The sequence below is a fragment of the Otolemur garnettii genome, unplaced genomic scaffold (genome assembly GCF_000181295.1).
Source record: "Otolemur garnettii isolate 467f Iridium unplaced genomic scaffold, OtoGar3 scaffold00042, whole genome shotgun sequence".
Lineage (NCBI taxonomy): Eukaryota > Metazoa > Chordata > Mammalia > Primates > Galagidae > Otolemur > Otolemur garnettii.
Genome location: NW_003852437.1, coordinates 4,591,126 through 4,611,841, shown reverse-complemented (window position 1 = coordinate 4,611,841; position 20,716 = coordinate 4,591,126). Strand labels below are relative to the sequence as shown.

At 39.2% G+C, this 20,716-nt stretch overlaps 1 protein-coding gene across 1 annotated transcript in view; it reads left to right on the top strand.

Moving 5' to 3' along the window:
- The window catches only part of UTRN (utrophin), a 513,062-nt gene that overhangs the window by 191,845 nt on the left and 300,501 nt on the right, over window positions 1-20,716 (top strand). The window contains exons 26-34 of the mRNA XM_023513504.1: window positions 1,221-1,391; window positions 3,681-3,860; window positions 6,071-6,205; window positions 8,012-8,161; window positions 9,481-9,642; window positions 10,408-10,536; window positions 11,994-12,167; window positions 14,079-14,234; window positions 18,116-18,286. Of these exons, the coding sequence (XP_023369272.1) occupies window positions 1,221-1,391; window positions 3,681-3,860; window positions 6,071-6,205; window positions 8,012-8,161; window positions 9,481-9,642; window positions 10,408-10,536; window positions 11,994-12,167; window positions 14,079-14,234; window positions 18,116-18,286 (1,428 nt within the window). The remainder of the gene's footprint in view (window positions 1-1,220; window positions 1,392-3,680; window positions 3,861-6,070; window positions 6,206-8,011; window positions 8,162-9,480; window positions 9,643-10,407; window positions 10,537-11,993; window positions 12,168-14,078; window positions 14,235-18,115; window positions 18,287-20,716) is intronic.

Here is a 20,716-nt window from a genome sequence, read left to right as displayed (position 1 = left end):
GGCGCCTTAGCCGGTTGAGCTATAGGCGCCGAGCCAATTTCGAGGGTTTTTTATAAAAATTCATAACAGTGTCTTTATTTTTCACATTTTTCTGTAGATTCTTGCAAATTATATAACTGACTACTGCTCAAAAAGTACTAGTATAGAGGACTTTCTGGAAGTGGGACCCAAGAATGTGTGTGTGCACGTGTCTGTATGAAAATCCACCCCCGTCCCCAGCCTCACTTCCTGAGCAGCAGGGCTTGAGTGCTGGGCTGTGTGTGTTGCTGGCACTGACTCCTCAGGTACCTGCCTTGGGGGAAGTGGAGGAAAGGCTCCTGTTTGTCTCTGATTTTTGTGACTGGGGTCCTGTTTGGAGGGAGGGACCAGGAAAGCCACTAACTGTTGCTTCACCCTCACATTTGTGAAAACCATCCTATTCCTGTGCTGACCTTCGGCTACTGTCAGCGTAGGAGCCCAGTCAGCCCTGGTAAGGTGGCCGCTGCTGTGACATTTCCTGTGAGCAGGAGCCGAATATGTCAAGGGCGGGTTGGACGGTGACTGCAGAGCGCTGCCCTCTCCCCTAGTAAAAGTCAGCCCTGGGTATAGCAGGAGCTCCCTGAAAATATTCCTGGACTTCTCTGAAGTTCTTAACTAACTTACTGAATCAGAATATGACAAGTATCTATTTGATATTTTTGAATAATTTTTGTGTGTATCTACATGGAATAGACAAATAAAGTAGATTATCAAGATTATCAAGACCAACATTTTATAGAGCTGTGTTTTATGGACAACTTTAATAGCACCCTCTCCCTTTTTGCTTTTTAGAAGTGAAATCCTAATGGGGATCTGTGTTAAAGGAGAAAATGGACATTTTGGTTGCTTTCAGGATTGGTTATTTTTATTTTTTCCCAGTAAACAGTGGTGCAGTAAACTCACTTGGTATGGGGGCCTTATTGCTTTAGTCTGGATCCCTCCATCTGGGTTGCCTGTCAGCAGTCGTGCATTTTCAAGACTGTCATAGAGATTTCCAGATTATGTTATGATACCCAAAATGTGGTCTAAATTCCAGTTATGGTTTTCTTCTCATTATTACATATAAGCCACAGGATCAGCACAAAATGTGTAAAAGCTTTTGTTGTGGAAAGTTATCACTGTGTCCTTAAGTATTAAAAGCTGGACATTGGCATTGACTATACCAAAATTTATTTATTTGGGGAATGACTTTTCCTTTCTAGGTTGCTGTTCAAAAAAGCAGGCTGTCTGAAAGTCAGGAAAAAGCAGTGAACCTGAAGAAAGACTTGGCGGAGATGCAGGAGTGGATGGCGCAGGCTGAGGAGGAGTACCTGGAGCGAGACTTTGAGTACAAGTCCCCAGAAGAGCTTGAGAGTGCTGTGGAGGAAATGAAGGTGAGGCTGGGGCAGCCAGGGCGCCAGGCTTCCGGCCTTCCCTCCTCCCTTTCAAACCTACCCATCAATCATTGGATAGTTGTAAAGCGCCACTGCGTACATAGCATCTTTCACGCTCAGATTTCAAATTTTAAAAAGGAGGGGATGACTGCTGTTATGATTTTACTGGGGAAAGAAAATTAAGAGTCCATTTGTTCAGCCTGGCCCATGACTTGAGTCCAGGAAGACCCCGGAGACAATCTCTTAGGGTAGAACTTTGGGAAGCCACAGACAATAACTTGAAAACTTCTGGTAGTAGGCATAAGGAAGGATTAATTATATTTTTTTTAGTGGGGGTAAGTATGTATAAGATAAAATTTGTCATTTTAACAACTTTTTAAGTGCACAATTCAGTGACATTATGTTCTGAATGTTTTGCAACCATCACCACTATCTATTGCCACAATTTCTCAGGAAGAATTATTTTTTTTCTAAAGGAATGAGAAAGATTTCCTGAATTGGTTGGGGTTTATCCGTATTTTACCAGGTAGTGATCCCCCAGTAATCTGTGAGTGCACATGGATCCCAAACTTTATTAGAGCAGGGAGGTGAGAGTAACAGTAGGAGTGTATCAAGGAATTTCACAGCCTTGGATTCACTGGATCTATTTCCTAGAAGCTTGTATTGTGCTGTCAGTAATCCTGAGCACTCTTTCTTTTTTGGTATAATAAAAGAACTGGGCATCATTCCCAAATTTCTGTTACTGCTTCACTGTCCTTGAATGTTCAAACCAAAGGAGGTCATGTCTTAAAGGCTATTTTTTTTTTCCTATAAGTTTAAACAAACACAGTGAATGTTTTACCCCAAAGTTAACTTCCCTGGAAGTGTAACTATAGCAAAAATCTCTGTGCAGTTATTTTAAAAGGGATGATATGACATTCATGCATTATTATAGTGTGTAAGTCAAAGTAAACTGGACAAGAGACCTTCATTGATGTTGTTATTTTCACTGAAACATCTTATTTAGTGTAACTCTTTTTGATATTTTTTCTCTTTTTTTATTTTTTTGACAAAGTCTCAGCCTGTTCCCCTGTTAGAGTGCTAAGGCATCATAGCTTACAGCAACCTCAAACTCTTGAACTTGAGTAATCTTCTTGCCTTAGTCTCCCGAGTAGCTCGGACTATAGGCAACTGCCACAATGCCCAACTTTTTTTTTTTTTTGGCAGTTTTTGTCCAGGGCCGGGTTTGAACCTGCCACCTCTGGTATATAGGGCAGGCGCCCTACTCTTTTGAGCCACATGCCCAGCTATTTTTAGAGATGAGGTCTCACTCTGACTCACGCTGGTCTTGAACCCATGAGCTCAGGTGGTCCATCCACCTCGGTCTCCCAGAGTGCTAGGATTATAGGGGTGAACCACTGCTTCTGACCTGATTTTTAGATATTCAGTATATAAGGTACTTTAAAGGTGGCCCACCATGTTAACAATTATTTTAATTTCATTTATTCTTTCCTTTTACACTTACTAACATTGTAGTTTGGGGTTTTCTACAGTTACTATAGATGAGAGTTTAGAAAAATGAGATTAAAATCCTTGATTGGTCACCATTTTGTTTATTTTCATTCTCTCAAACAGCCTAGAAACTTAAAAACGCTATACTTAATTACATTCCCCCAACATGGGGAAGTTCAAAACCATTAAGCAGGAGAGACAGCTGAAAGGGAAAGTGAAAAATCTGTTTTAAGTTGATGTCCTGCATGATTGTTGATGCTGTGGAGTCAGGGAAATAGCCATTTCTGGGTCAGAGAGTCCCGGTTTAACTTTAGCATCTTGGAATAGCCTGTGTTCTAGGAGAAAAAACATAACGTTACAATCATTTGGAGAACTTTGTCAAGGATACCTTTATCATGGCACACCTCTATTTCTGTGAAAATTCTTGAATTTCAGTCTCATATGCTTAGACCTCCAGAGATCAATTATAATTGATTCACTTAGATTCTTATCTTGAACCCAGAATTTGAAATAATTTCATATCAGGAAACATAGCTTAGGATAACCCAGATGTTAACTCTGCTGTTATGAAGTGAAAATGTTTGTGGGCGCTGTGTACATTGGGCTAGTGCACGAGTTTTCAGTGTTCACAATCTCATTTCAAAAGCACTCACTGCAGTGATTACCTAAATAACATCCCACCCTGGCAGTTGTAATCATCAGACGTTTTAACTTTGGTTTAGTCATTTACAAAAGAAAGACTGAAATTGGTTACTGAGAAAGGGAGACGATTTTCAAGTGTGTCCTTTCTTGGAACAGAGGGCAAAGGAGGATGTGCTGCAGAAGGAGGTGAGGGTGAAGATTCTCAAGGACAACATCAAGTTATTAGCTACCAAAGTGCCCTCTGGTGGCCAGGAATTGACGTCTGAGCTGAATGTTGTGCTGGAGAATTACCAACTTCTTTGTAATAGAATTCGTGGGAAGTGCCACACGCTAGAGGTATGTTGTTTTTGTCAGTTCTGCGATCCAAACTCTGCAATGTACTGACCATTTCTAATCTGACCTTTGGAAAAAACTTTATTTTCTCTCAAATACTGATTGTAAGGAAAAAGTCGTTCTTGGAGGGGGTAAGAAATGAGATGTTAAAAAATAGGAGATGAAGATCTGTTCATCTGATGAACAGCCCATGAAATTTCTTGGCAAAAATCTTTTCATCTTCTCGGACCTTACTTTTGTTATGGATGTCATCAAGCTTTTTATGTTACAGATGATCTGTAGGGTTTGGTCCAGTCCCCAAATTTCTGAAGATGTTGTAAGATCTGCTTTGTTTTGCCTGCTTGAGTACACAGACATGAATTAAAGTTCTTTTATTTTGAGAGGTGTCTAAAGTTAGAGAGTTATCTGAAAGGAGAGTGGAACTTAAATTTGCTGTGCCTTAGATAAAGTACCTTTTTTCCCCTCTGGATGTTAGATTTAAGATGTAGATGATTCTGTGTGTGAGGTTTTTTTTCCTGCTGTTGTTAGATAAAACTAAGTTTTGCTTGTTTTACATTAGGATAAATTTTGTCATATCTTGTTGGAATATCTAAGAAGTGTTTCAATTTGATTTAAATTCAACTCCACCTAAAACAAATTTTGGTAATGAAGTACATCCTGAAATGGTATAAAATGGTAACTGCCATATGTAACCTAAATGTGCTCATTACTTGAATCAATGTGCTAAGATAAATATCTATAATTGAGAATAGTTAGTAAGAAAGCTACTTGATTGGGAATTAATCTTAGTAAGAAAGCTACTTGATTGGGAATTAATCTGTTTCTTGGGAGTGATTTTCTACGAGTTGTCTTTTCTTTCCCATAAGAAAAGAGGCTGTGCTGGCATCTAAGCAGATTCTTGGTCTGCTTTTTTGCTCGTAGGGGACTGGAAACCTCTTTCTCCTTCTGCTCTCAGCCAAAGAGAAATTTGTGTCTGAGAGTTGACATCTTGCTTGAGATCTGCTTTTGTATGCTTGGTTAACTGAGAATAGTTTTTGTATTTCTAATGGATTGGAAAACACATGTATACACACACATGCACACACACACGCACAAAGGATCAATGACAGAGACCAAATGTGGCCCCTAAAATCTAAATTATTTCCTGTTTGGCCCCTTTTAGAAACATTCACTGGCCCTTGTTTTGGGAAGCCTACCTCTTATGCAGCTGGACTGGAGTCTGTCTTTACTCAGTCAGTAGATCCCAAAGAGAACAAACCCTAAATTTACCACTAAATTTTCCACTAAATTTTCTTCCTAAATTTACCACTCTCATAGGTTAAATGGGTACCTTACATGGAATAAATGTTTCTATCCTCCTTTACCCCCCAACATGGAAAATTTGGTGGGGAGGAATCAGTGATAGCAACTTACACAGTAGGAAAAGCATAACTCCATGTGGGGTGCACTGTGGTGCGCTCTCTCTCTTTTTTTCCCAAAGACAGGGTCTTATTCTATCCTCTAGGCTGGAGTGCAGTGGCATCATCATAGCTCACTGTAACCTCAAATTCCTGGATTCCCGGAGCCACCAACACTGTCACATCTGGCTAACATTTAAAAAAATATTTATGTAAAGATGGGGTCTCACTCTGTTCCCCAGACTGGTCTTGAATTCCTGGCCTCAAGCAATCCTTCTGCCTCAGCCTCTCAGAGTAGTGTGATTACAGGACTGCTGAGCCTGACATGGCTCTTTTCTTAAGTAGAGATCCCTTCTGCATTTAGAAAAAGATTGACTGTACAGCAAACTCTTTATATCAGTTATCTCTGAGTTGGAATGGGGTGGGGCCCAGGAAATTTCAATTCCTATAAAATTATTCAAAGAATTTATGAGTGATTTTTTTCTTTTATTTATAAAACAAAGTTTCTCTCCCCCCCCCACTGATTTATAGTTTTATTCTTGATATTTTAGTCAGATCTGGAATTTATCTTAATGGAAAGAATGTGATGGCCTCTTTTCCATTTCTTTGTCCCCGTCCCCACCAGCTGGTCTAATGTGATCTATTGGAGAATTCAGGTTTGTTTCATTTGTTTGAAAATCCAACTTTATGGGTTTCTAAATTCCCAGATACGCTTATATCTAAATGAATTTATTACTGATTAAAGAGAACGTGTAGCACTCAAGGTCCGATGGACGAAATGGCTTCTTGTCTAATTTACGTTTTTTTGTGGTTTAGGAGGTCTGGTCTTGTTGGATCGAACTGCTTCACTATCTGGATCTTGAAACCAGCTGGTTAAACACTTTGGAAGAGCGGATGAAGAGCACAGAGGCCCTGCCTGAGAAGACAGATGCTGTCAACGAAGCCCTAGAGGTGGACCCCTGTTCTCGGTGGCATTTTTGTTGTTGTTGTGATGAGGCTGCATGTGTTTTAAAATGAGGAACATAATGTTTTATTGGGCAAACTTGTTTCCTCCCTCGGTGGTTTTCAGTGTCACTTGCTGTTGTCTTCTGTAGCCTGAAGTATTTATATCATCATGTGTACTTAGAGTATTGGTGACCGCGGCATAGCCCCGTGAAGTGGCAGCCTGGACATTTTAGACGCGGCAGAGCACTCTAGTGGTTTTCCAATTTATTTTCCAGTCCCTGCACAAAGCCCTCTGTAATTGGGACACCTGCTCTCCTGTTTCGTCATCAGGTTACTTTTAGTCTCTAAGCACAGGAATGACTTTGTTTGCAGTGGCTTCTAGTCTGTTCCCTTCAGGTATTGAAAGTAAAAAGACAGGCTGAGTGCAAAGTAATTGAGATGTGGGACCCTGTCACGGGAACTTGTCATCACGCTGGCCCTGAAGTTCTCTGAGGCTGAGAAATGCACCTGATTCTTTGATCCTTTGTTGTTTCCCAGTTCCCAACACAGAGTGTGGCACATGGTGACTTCATGCCTGCTTCTTAACTTAATTACAGTGTAAAGAGGAGTAGGTTTGCTTATAAAAAGAAAGAAGGCAGGTGCATATGTTTTCAAAGCTGTTATACCATGATGTGTGACTTGAGTGGACGACTGGAGGTCAGGCACACTCCTGTGAGTGAAATGGGGCGCCTGCATTCTGGGAGATGGAGGCTCTGCTGGAAAAAAGATGTCACTTCTCAAATAAAACAGAGGGAGAGATTGGAAAAAAATGAAAAATAGGAAAAGCTTACTTTAAAAAATATTTTCCTAATATGAAAGTTTATGTACAATACATTCTAGAAATATGGAAAATAGAGAAATGATGAAGGAAACTCTGATAAATGTTTTTAAACATTTTGTGTGTCTCTTCCTAATTATTATTATTTTTTCCATATACACACTTAGAAAGTAGTACATTGCATCAAAGGCTTTGGGGTCATAAAAGCTTTGGAGCCAAGATAGAATCTTCGCTCTTCTTTTGACTGTCTGTGTAGCAAATTATTTAACCTCTCTCAACTTCAGTTTTCCCATCAGTAAAATGGGTATATTATTAATTAGATTTACATATACACAGAGTGTATGGATAAAACAGTGCTTCTATACCATGTCTGTTATAGAAAAATCATCTTATTTTTACCTATTTTAGTAATATAATTAATGACAGTTGATAATTTTGCTTGTATAATACTGTTATCTGCCTTCCAAAATTGCATCATACCATAAGCTTTTCTCTACATAATTAATAATTTTTGAAATATTTGTGTAGAATTATATAATCATGTTCATGCTGATTTCTTCATTTTCTGTATTTATTATTACTATAATGGATTTTTTTTTTTTTGAGACAGAGTCTCACTATATCACCCTGGTAGAGTGCCTTGGTGTCACAGCTTACAGCAACCTCAGACTCTTGGGCTTAAGTGATTCCCTTGCCTCAGCCTCCTAAGAACCTGAGAGTACAGGCGCCCACCACAACGCCTGGCTGTTTTTTTCTTGCTGTTTAGCAGGCCCGGGCTCAGGCCCAGGTTGAACCTGCCAGCTTCGGTGTATGTGGCCAACGCCACCCTATGATGGATATTTTTGTGAATTAGTAATTTAATTAATTTCTGGTCTTATTCCTTAGATAGATTTCTAGAAAATAGAATTGCATGTTTAAAAAATGGACATTTTTAGGATCTTTGATACATTTTGCCTTAGTAAAAGCGTGGGTTTTTCTTCCTGTCCCCGGAACAGTCTCTGGAATCTGTTTTGCGTCACCCAGCCGATAATCGTACCCAGATCCGAGAACTTGGCCAGACTCTGATTGATGGAGGGATTCTCGATGATATAATCAGTGAGAAACTGGAGGCTTTCAACAGCCGATATGAAGATCTGAGTCATCTGGTAAGAACTGTGTGAGTGTTGATTGGGTACTGATGAGATGGAGCTGACTTTAAGCCCTGTATCATATAGAGCCTTAATGCTGGTTAAAGCTGGCTAATATTGGTTAAAGCTGGCTAATGTTGGTTAAAGTTGGTAACCAATACTAACAGGAGCATTGAGATCAATCAGGGAGGAAAGAATCAACCTTGTACTTACACGGCAGGCAGAACTTGGTGTACAAAATTTATCTTTGATTTTATGAACTATTTAATTTCCACTAAGGCTCATACTACAGTCATATATAGAATAATAACTCATATTATTCTAGCAAATGTTAGGGCCATGATGATTTGACATAAGCTGTTAGGAAAGCCATAGTCTCTTAGTTCACGTCCCGGTTGTTTCATAACATACACGCCCATATCACTCACTAGAGACCGGACACTGTTCTTTTATAGAAAGTTTGGGAGGGCATTGGTCGCTTTCCAGCACATATTAAACAATACCTATTGAGGGTTAGATGAACAGCATCAAGCTTTTACCCCAGAGTGTCGCAAATAGTGGTTCAACACGTATGAGTTTGGACAATTAAGTTAATGGACTCATCTTAGAAAAAGTGCCACATACCTCATTGCTGAATATCACTGTGGCTGATATCCGCTTTGGGAAGCTATGCACCGACACCAGCACCTAGTCTAACCTTCAAAGCAGTCTTGGAACTCTTTTTCAGAGCTGTTGTTATATGAGGTCTGAAAATTAAGTTTGTGAGCTCATCCTAGAAAAGGGCTTTGAAGGGTGGACTAAGCACTGGCATTGAGGCCCAGCTTCCCAACGGGAGTACTTTGAAGGTGACCGTAGTGATATTCCGCATTGAGGGATGTAACACTTTTCCTAGGATGAGTTCATGAACTTAATTGTCAGAGCTCACATATATATCTCCAGACCTGGCTTAGACTTTGGAAAAAAAGGTCCAGATGTTTACTAATAGACATTTTTATTATATTTTATGCTCTTATTGATCTTGCTGATTTCTAAGCACTCTAAATTTATAATAAATAACAAATTTTTGTCCTCTGCTTAATGTGTTCTGTAAGAAATCTTTACATTTTTTAATTTTATTGTATATAAAAAGAGGTAAAAGGTAGTCATTTACCTATAAGGTGTATAAGACCCTAGAAGAACATTTTCACTGTTACCATTGGTAGTTATTATTTATTTACAAGGAAAGCTAAAGTCTTGAACTAGTGCTCTGTTAGATTTTTCTTAGTGGCCAGAACATATGTATTCAGCTATTTATGTTTGTGCTGAGCGCCTAATGATTCAATTTCTTTCCTGTGTAGGCAGAGAGCAAGCAGATTTCTTTGGAGAAGCAACTTCAGGTCCTGCGGGAAACGGATCACATGCTTCAAGTCCTTCAGGAGAGCTTGGGGGAGCTGGACAAACAGCTCACCACCTACCTGACAGACAGGATAGACGCTTTCCAAGTTCCCCAGGAAGCTCAGGTACTGCCGTGGATGTGAGGGCTTTTGAATGAAAAAGTGAGCATGTGTACTCATTTTCTCAACTGTAGAGAACTTCTCCTCCACCCAAAACTAAGAGTTTGTAGGAGAGACTGTCCTTACTTAAGCTCTTGGGTCTCAGCATCTCTTGCTCTCTGTGTAAAACCCTGGCAAATGACCAACATTTTTAAATTGTAGTTTTCTTTGGAATTAGTACAATTCATAAACATTAGAAATGACAAATGTAAGGACTTTAGTATACGGTAGCATACGTTAGTCTTAGAACGCAGCAGCCTGTATTATTATTAATTATTATACCAAAATCTTGTTAACACTTGTGTAGGCCAGGTGTGAGCACAGTGGTTCACCCCTGGAATCCTTGCACTCTGGGAAGCCGAGGAGTGGATTGCTCGAGATCAGGTGTTGGAGACCAGCCCGAGCCAGAGCGAGACCCCATCTCTACTGAAAATAGAAAAACTAGCCGGGTGTGGTGGTGGTTGCCTGTAGTCCTAGCTGCTCAGGAGGCTGAGGCAAGAGGATTGTTCAAACCCAAGAGTTTGAGGTTGCTGCGCACTGTGATGCCTCAGCACTGTACCCAGGGAGACAAAGTAAGACTGTCTCAAAAATAAAATAAATGAAACCTGTATAGGTGGTCACCATTCTGACAAATATATTATGTATTACATAACTATATGAAACTTTTGCATTATTTCTTTTTATATATTGTTTAAAAAAGACATCCTCTCCCTCTCCCAACCTCTTTTGTAGAAAATCCAAGCCGAGATCTCAGCCCATGAGCTAACTCTTGAGGAGTTGAGAAGGAATATGCATCCCCAGCCCCCGGCCTCCCCCGAGGGCAGGACTGCTCGAGGAGGAAGTCAGATGGATGTGCTGCAGGTAAAGAGGGCAAGGAGCATCCTTTTACTTTTCAGTATCTCGTGTGTAGAAAGAGAAGGAGAAAGAGGTCATTGGGTGACCTCGGGTGTGTTTGGTCTTCTTTTCTTCTTTTTAAGAGACCCTTCCACTTATTTTTGACATCTGGATGCATAAGGACTCATGTAAAGCAGTCATACCCCATTACCTTCAAACCCCATATGGTAAAATACATGCACAGTCTACCAAAGGGCTACATGGTTAAGCCTAAGCATACTACTGTGTAATATGGTGAATGCAGAACTTGGAGATTTTACTTAGAATACTATGTTATCTATTCACTTTGAAAATATGCATTAAAATTTTAAATGCAAATTCATTATTTGGAATACAACAAAATCTTCTAAGTTATAACAAGCGTTGGTTCCAAGTTTTCAGACCTTTTCATGAAATTACAAAAAGAACCTAAAGAAGTCTGTAATGTTGAGTGGAAGTATGTAATCGAAACATTGCATGTATTTCTAGTGTGATGTCTTCAGCCATTGTTGACTAAAATAAAAGGCAGACGTCAATCTTTCAAAGTACTGGATCAGAAGGTAGTTTTCGTCTCCTTTGTCTATATGTGAAATCCATATTCATCCCATTTTACCGAAAAATTGTGTTTTGCAAATATGTAAAAGCATGTTAGTTAATACTAATGAAACACAGGTAGAGTTCTAGCATACGCAAAGCAACGATCGGCCACATCATCTTCTCTAAGGACGAGATGCATTTTCCTCTTCTTCATCTTCCTCATCATCACCTTGAAGTAATGAGTCCTTCTGTCTGATGCAAACCATGGGGCAAGATGAATGGTGCATGGCATCTCGGGCAGCAGAAATAAAATTGTTGCATGGGTGGAAAAATACTGTTTGATTTTTATGGTTGAGCTGAGAAATGACAGAGCAAGCTGGATTTAGAAGTTAGCATTATATTGACTTTTTTTTTAATGCGGAGCCCCTGTCAGCTTTGCTGTGGCTGATGGACTGGGCAGGCTGAATTCACAGGGGAGACAGCATCAGACATCCAGTTCCTCACTGGTCCGAGTGACATTGACTTTCGGTCTGAACTTGTGATGAAGGACATTTTGAGTTCTAGGTTCCGGATCTATATTTTTCAAATGGGTATGAAAATTAATGAAGTCTTAATTCCAGTGAGGCCAGCCAGCTCGGTCCAAATTTGTTATCAAAATGTATGATCACTGGGATGGAGACACAGCGTGTCAAGTGATTCATGGCACAGGGCTGTGCAGGTCACACAGGTGATCAGGCAACTTCAGTGATGTCCTTTAGGATTTCTTTTTTTTCCTTTCCTTGGTCATGTTATTGAATGTTTTGTTGGTGCTTTACAGATTTTTGGCAGTGTCTGTTGTATTAATATCATTTGATGAAGGAGATTATCATTCTTAGATGAACTGCTTATTACTTTCATTTCTCACACAGAGGAAACTTCGAGAGGTATCCACAAAGTTCCAGCTTTTCCAGAAGCCTGCTAACTTTGAGCAGCGCATGCTGGACTGTAAGCGCGTGCTGGATGGTGTGAAAGCAGAGCTCCACGTTCTGGACGTGAAGGACGTAGAGCCTGATGTCATCCAGACCCACCTGGACAAGTGTATGGTGAGGCTCCTGGGGTTAACATGTGGGTTTTCCAGCAGCAATGATGACTCTGTCCAGCACTTCCACACTTGGTTTTGGTTCAGCAATCATTAGCCTAGACCCACCTGGACAAGTGTATGGTGAGGCTCCTGGGGTTAACATGTGGGTTTTCCAGCAGCAATGATGACTCTGTCCAGCACTTCCACACTTGGTTTTGGTTCAGCAATCATTAGCCTAGAGCAGTGTTTTTCAATCTTTTTTATCTTATGGTACACATGAATCTATAGTTACACATCAGCAGCACACTTAAATTATGTTGATTAAAAAAAAGTAAAAAGAATATGCTTACTGTGCTTTGAACTTCCTTTGAAAATAATTTAATTAATGATCTTTAAAAGTTTTCACGCCACACTGGTTGAAAATCACTGACCTAGAGTGTGCGGAACAGAGGGATTGATGATGGAAAGCGTGTTAAAAAAGAAGAAATGTGGTCTTTGTCCCCAAGGAGATTAGAAGGGATAAGAGAGAGAGCTTGGAGAAAGTAAAATTAATTATTTCAGTGTAATGAGATAAAGAGACTGGAAAGTATATAACATAATGAAAACTCAAAGGAAATATATCTTAATCCTGTAAGTTCCAGAAGGCTTCAGCAGAATGTGACTGATCAGCTAAGTTTTCAAGGAAAAATTTGAGGTAGCTAGAAGAACCATACTTAGAACGGATGTCAGGAGTATTCTTTCATTAAGAAAATCATTTTCAAAGAAAGTAAAATTTTAACTTTTAATTGATGAGGCTTCAGCCTAAGAAGTAAAAGAAAAAAATTATACTTAGAGTGGATGTCAGGAATATTAAAGCATAAAAAAATTCATTTTCTGGGAAAAGACAAGCTTAAATAGAAGTTTAAACTTAAGATGGGAAAAAAGAAATGACATCGGAGGCCTTTATGACTTTTTTAGTCTTGAACTTTATAATTCTATTGAGGAGAAATTTAAAAACCATGTGGCCAAGACAGCACAGTTCTGCTGGAGAATCATGAAGAAACTTAACATGTGACTGGTTAGGACAAGAGAAGTCTGGGAAGAGTTTTTTGTGCTTTTCAAAACTGCTATCTCCACGAGTCTGTTTCTTACATGAGAAGAAGACTGTACAGATAGGATAATTTTTAATATGTATGTGCGTAGATGTAAGCATTTATTTCCTTATTATGATATAGTGGCAATCAAAGCAAATGCTGAACTTGACCTCATGGAGCGTAGTTCAGTGGTGACAGTGTCCTGTGAGAAGTTTTTAGGTCAAGATTACAGCATACGGAGAAGCTGCCCAGAGTAAACCTTTTTGGTTTCCAGGTAACCAGGAATAGGAAAGCTCTGAAATTGGCACATAGAATTCTGATTTCTTACATACATCTTAACCTATGTATTTTGTGTGTATTTTCATTGTATCAGTCGTGCATGTCCACTGTGATACACTTGGTACTTCAGAGAGATAAAAGCAAAAATATAAATGTTAATAGTTTCAAATCTTAACAACCAGAAGTCTCCTGTGTTGACTTTGTCTAGTCATAGCCTTGAGGATTTTTAAAAAATGCAATTTTAAATATGAGAGACATTCAATTTTTGGTTCTAATATTCTCCCATTTTGTGTAGGAAAGATGTTTATGTTATCAAGTACTTTTACAAATATTTAAAAAATGTCTTTTTATAACGACAGGCGTAAACTCTATAGTTTATTTTCTTGCCTGTAGGAAAAGTTACTACAACTTTGACTTCACTTGACTTGACCTTTGAGCCACCTCTGAGAACGACAATGCCCTTTGATCTCCACAGTTAGGTTTTAGCTGTCAATCAGCTAAGGCGTGTTCTGAAATAATCCCAGTTGTCAGGTTTTCCTTACAGTGTGTAATTTGTCTCGCTGTGGTTGTTGTTTTAAAAGAAACTGTACAAAACTCTGAGTGAAGTCAAACTTGAAGTCGAAACCGTGATCAAGACAGGGAGGCACATCGTCCAGAAGCAGCAGACGGACAACCCCAAGGAGATGGATGAGCAGCTGACGTCCCTGAAGGTGCTCTACAATGACCTGGGCGCCCAGGTGAGGCCGGCCCCACACTCCTCTCCTTCTCCCCATCCTCTCTCCCGGATTTTAACATTTCACTTCTCAGAAAATGCAGGTTTGAATTGTATGGCATTCATACATGTTTCTGATTTATTGCAATCATTTCTATTGTATTTCTTTGAAAGTATATGCTAATATTATGATGATTAATAGTTTTACAGAAATTTATTTTTGATATTTAGCATAGTTTACTATTTATACTTTTGATGACTATGGATGTTCCAGAAATTATTTCAAGGATACTCTTAACAGTAGTCTCTATAATAAACTCAGGTTACTGACCCTTGGTCTTCTGAATCTAACAGTAAATGTGAAGACAGCTGGGCTGCAATAAAGAGTAGGTGACAAGAAGTTCCCATTAAGCTACTAGGAATTAAAATCTCCCCAGAAATCTCTCTAATTTAGGCATTTTAGTAATTCATGCAGGTGTTGGTGGGCCATTTACAGTGGGTGACCAACTGGGTCCAGCAGGCTCAATGTCTTCTCTCATTGAGAATCTTTGCCCCAAACCCAGGAGAACAAGAAACTGTGTAGAAGTGAAACATTCTTAGCAATATTGAATAACTGCTTTAGACAGTGTTCTGGATCCTTCTTCAGATATTTAATAGGAACTACTTTCAGGTAAATTAAGGTAGAAATTTCCCCATGAGCCCAGAGAAAAATAGCTGACGGTTATCAATTTAAAATCAGTAAGAATGACCAGTCTTACTCTATCTAGGTGATTTTGACCTCACTTCTGCAAGGGGAGGTTGTTGATTCAATGCATTTTGATGGATAGCCCATCTGGAGCACGTATCTTCGAGCTTCTCTTTAGCACAGCTGGAGTTATTTGTTCAGTATTACTAGGCAATGCTAGGTGTTTTATGGTTGGAGTGCTATGGCTTCTTTTAGCACCGATATCTTATTGTAAATGATTTTAGCATTAAAGAATTTCTTAAAATCTCACTCAACTGAGACTGTGTCAGGAGTTATACAGGCAGTAGAGATACAGTTGTGAGGAAAAGCATACATTATCTATTTGTCTAATGGAACATGGAGTAAAGAAAGTGGAAAATGTTAAATCAAGGAATCACATGAAGTACTGTCAGATCATTGGTCTGAAGTGTTATGAAGGAACATATGTGGTACTTTGAGAGTACGAGTAAAGGGAGATTTGGCTCTGCCTTGGGTTAAGAAAGCTTCCTAGGGAAGTGATGTGTAAGCTGATATCTGAAGGATGGGAGAAGTAACTGGGGTGAAACCAGGGGAGGAACTTCTGTAGCTGATGGAGCAGCACGTGTAAAGGTCCTGTGGCAAGGGGCAGCATGTTATATTTGTGTGGTTGGAGCAGAGAGAGCCAGTGTGGGGAAAATGTTGTTGGAGAGATGATGCCAGACCCTGCTAATGCCATAGAATTTGTGTTAAAGATTTAAATTTCTGTCCCAAAAGCAAGCATCACTTTTTGCACAGTTTTTAATAGGGAAATAACATGCTCACATGTGTTTATTAAAAGATCCCACACTACCATTTAGAGGATAAATTGGAGAGAGGTAGGATTGGATGTGGGGAGGCCGGTTAGGAATTTACTGTTGTCCTCTTAGTGACAGATGATGGTGCCTTGAACTGGGGGAGCAGTGAGATGGAGTCAGTGGCTTGGTTTCAAGATATGTGGGAAGTGAAATCAATAGGTGGTTTAGGTACAGGGGCACAGGTGGAGGGAGAGAGAGAGAGAGAGGGACCAAAGATGACTCCTGGGTTTCCGCTTCATTATGTGGATGACCCCGTCATTGGGATGGAGTGCTGAAAGGAAAGGTGCGGGAAGGACGTGCAGAGCTCATTATTGGATATGTAGAAAATTGAAGTGCCTTTGAGAATGTTAACTGGTGATACCAGGTCCTCACATGGTTATTCAGGCCTGGAGAATGTATCTGGGCTGCAAAGATAGATTTTATGAGTCATCAGCGTGGAGTCAGTAATTAACATTTGAAGGGATGGTAAATTGCAGAGGGACAGGATATGGTGAAAAAGAAGAAGGTCTGCCACCAAGTTTTAGGAATGATGCCGGTTAGTAAGAAATTTGAGGAAGATGATCTTGCAAAGGAATCTGAAATTACCAGCAAGAAACGGTGGGCACACCAGGGAAGCCAGAGGAAGATGGCATTTGGAGAATGAGTAGTCAGCTGCTTCGCATATTTTATGAAAGTTAAATATGACGTTCACTTAAAACTGTCCATTTGGTCCATTGCCGTTGGAGTTATTATGGCACTTAGCAATGGCAATTTCTGTGGGATGCCATGGCATGAGGTCTGGTGGGAAAGAGAGAGGGAGGAAAGTCTAGGGGAGGGGAGGCCCAAGAAGAGAACTTTTTGAATGTGAGAGAATAGCTGGTGTGAACAATCTTGTAGAGAGAGAAATGGTTGAATATCTAAGAGGGAGGAGGGATCAATGATTTTATAAAAGATCCACAACTTGATAAGTCCTAATTCAGTACACGGTACATCTTAAAATATGTTCATCTGATTGAGAAAAGTGCAAATTGTTTTCAGTTTAGCGGTAAATTATTTTCATCCTGTTTATGTCCAAGTCTTTGATGGCGTGAAGTTTTATGATAATCATGTAGCTGCCCGGGCATGTCAAAGTCAGATAAGTATCATTTGAATATATATATATATATATATATGTATATCATTCCCTTTAGTATAATCCAAGTATTTGTATCCTAAAGTCTACACTAAGGTGCTGGTAGCATCATGAATTTTAATTATACTCTGTCAGAAATAATTACACCTTTAAGAAGGACCTTAATAACAATCAATCTTATTCTTCTTTTTTTTTTTTTTTGGCTGGGGCTGGATTTGAACCGCTACCTCTGGCATATGGGGCCAGCGCCCTACTCTTTTGAGCCACAAGCGCCACCCAACAATCAATCTTCTAAGTAGGAAAGAGTGAGATTGGACATAGGGGGAGGAGAAAAAAAGAAATGTTATCCCGTGTGACTTATTAACGAAATTCAGTCCTTATATTTTATATTATTGAAGAGAATTTTATCTTATCTATGACTTATCATTTAGGTGTTCTTGTCTCTATATACCTACATATAAAAAAATAAGACTCTCTCTATGAATTGTGTTGTGATGTCCTAAGCGCTGTTTCTGCTTTACATTGTGAGTGATTGCTCTTGGTTTGAGAACATCACCAGGTAATTGTGAAGGGTCAGACTGGGCTCAATCTGATGGCTGCCCCACCCTGAATTTGGCCTTGACCTCTGTAAGCTTCATTTTCCTTATTTGTAAAATAGGAAGAAGAGCACCGGTCATAGCCAATTTAGTGATAATTGCTTAATGTGTGTAAGATTCCATAACAGCATGTGGAAACTTAGTAAGAGCTTGGTTAACGTTGGCTCTGTTCATTTTGCCTTGTGTCAACAGCGATAAGAACAAGGTAATAGTAAAATTTCAGCTGTATAGTCACAAACTGTATTTTAAGTTACTTGGTTAATTTTCGAATATATAATTGTGAAAATAGTGCTATTTCCCTCTTCCATTTCCTGCAATACAGCGTGTATGTGTTTTTCGAACAGAGTCCTTCTTTGAGAGGATTCTAAGATGTCTTCTGTTCAAAATGATAATAGATATTATTTATTGATTTCTTAACGTTGTTCCAAGAACTGGGATGAGACCTAAGTACAACTGCTCCTCTCAGCCACTACTTAGTATGATCTTTTGAGCATTATCCCAGTGTCACTTAGGAATCACGTTGTAGAGCTGAGATTAAAACCCAAAGCTGACATTTATGAATCAGTTTGGACTTTTACTTAATATTCTGATTGCTTCCTATCCCAGTCTCAACCTCTGTCTCCCTGTCTCTCTCCTTTTCAGGTGACAGAAGGAAAACAAGATCTGGAAAGGGCATCACAGTTGGCCCGGAAAATGAAGAAAGAGGCTGCCTCCCTCTCGGGATGGCTTTCTGCCATGGAAGCTGAGCTGGTGCAGAAGTCCACTTCGGAAGGGCTGCTTGGTGACTTGGATTCAGAAATCGGCTGGGCTAAAGTAAGTCACAGTTCAGAGGAATCACCAATGTTATGCCAGTGTGACCTGCGGTGTTTGTTCAGAGCAATCTGGGTGGATACTGTTCCCTCATTTAAAACTAAATACAGCCTGTTCTTTTTTTAATCTTTCTTCATTATTTTATCCTAGTCTCCGTCCTAAGAAAAAGATTTCTAAAGCAACTATTTTAATAATATGTTTTTATCTTGACTTCAAAAGCATTAAACTTATATGGATCCTTAAGGCCTTCCTTATGCTGATTTGGTACTTGAAAACACGGCAAACAATCTTTCTTTTTTAGGAGTAACTGATCTTTCTATTGCAAACTAACAGATCTAAAGAACATAGCAACAGAAAAGAAAAGTCAATACAAGAGTTTCCCTTTTATATTTTGAGACAGGGTTTCACTTTGTGATCAAGGCTACAATGCAACGGCATCACAGCTCACTGAGACGCCACACTCAGGGGCTTAAGTAATCCTCCTGCCTCAGCCTCCCAAGTATCTGGGACTGCAGGTGTACATCAGAACACCTGGCTAATTTTTCTGTTTTATTTTGTAGAGATAGGGTCTCACTCTTGCTCAGGCTGGTGTTGAACTCCTGGCCTCAAGAAGTCCTCCTGCCCTGGCCTCCCGGAGTGTGAGGATCACAGGGGTGAGCCACTGTGCCCAGCCATAGAATTTTCTTTAGCCCTGTCCTTACGTTAAAATCACAGAGGTTACATAGTTATCTGCCAATTCTCTCTTATGAGGTAGAAAAAGAATCAGATGGAACAGAATACTTCTTTTACCAAGGCAATTCTGTTCACCTAAATTTATTTCCTAAGAAAGAAGCAAATATGCTAGAGAGAAGTGTTGAAAATAAACGATCAATTCTGGCACGGATACAGTATTTATATAAAGCCCAAAGTATCAGTTTTGACACCCGCTGCAGATGGTGGCTGTGGGCCCCTAAGGGAAGATGCTTAGAGGTCATGGGGTGACACAACTCCTGCCCACTTTGCATTCTCTGTGGAGATGACAACTGAGAGAAAGCCAAGATACTAGGCCCCGGAAAGAATGTTCTCAGTTCAGAAAACAGCTCGTGATCATCATGCCATTGAGCTGTGTGAGTGAAAAGAAGATGTACAAAAAGATGTCTGGGATGTCATTGTGAGACCAAAGCTTAGACGTGGTAGTTCTTGTATGAGTTATTTAAATTGAAATGGTTTTTGTAATGTTTATGCAATAGATTATAAGTTAAGTCTCCTAATTCCAGAATGTAATCCTTGCAAGTATATGTAGTCCATATCAACTGATTTCCTCTGCTAATCTAGGAGCTAAATTTATTATAAATTTCTTAGAATTGTTAGTTCTGGGATTTTTCTGCATCGCGAGCTTGTGTTCACTGAAGAACCTTGTACGTTGTTGGTGTGTTGTATAACAATGGCGCCACTCTTTATTTTTTAAACTTATGTTTCTCAAGGAAATAGGATCTTCCTTGTATGATACACTTTGAAAACTGTTATTGTTCCACCAGTAAGACTGTATAAGCTAATTGAATGAAATCTGCATATAGTAATTCAAAGAACGATGGGACCAAAAATCTTCTATAATCAGAATAGCCTGTTTTCATTTTTTTTCCGGGTTCGTATGGATGTTCACGGGCATAAGCATAATTTAAAAAATAATCATGTTGTATCTGATGTTTCATGACCTTCTTTGAAACGCTTTAACATTTTCCTTTACCTATAACTACTTTTGCCTTGTGTATTAAGAGACTCAGAATATTTCATTCTTACTTTGTTTTTTATTATCTCTTTCCTCAATTCATGTCCATTTACATTATCAACAATTATCACCGTTGTGTTTAGTACTATGATGACTGTATTTGTAACTAAATCATAGTGTACATTCATAGCCATAGTGTACACTCATAGCCATAGTGTACATTCTTAGTCCTAAAATTATCTGGTCAAGTGATGTGTCCATTTTAAAGTCTTACCTATTATGAAACTGTCCTTCATGAGTACAGAAATGCTGTACTCACCACCTGCTGGTGAATTCCTACTTGCTTATTGCAACCACACCTTTGAGAACAATAGGCAAACATCATATTTTGGTTATTTAATTAGAATAGTTTCTGTAAGTTAATAAGCCATCTGTAGCTTTTTTGTTTTTTATTTTATTTTTTATTAAATCATAGTTATGTACATTAATGCAATCATGGGGTAACAGTGTGCTGGTTTTATATACAATTTAAAATATTTTCACCAAACTGGTTAACATAGCCTTCGTGGCATTTTCTTAGTTATTGTGTTAAGACATTTGTATTCTATCATATCATCTGCGAAAAGTGAAAGTTTAATCTCTTCTGACCCTATATGGATGCCCTTAATCGCCTTTTCTTCTCTAATTGCGATGGCTAAAACTTCCATTATGATGTTAAAAAGCAG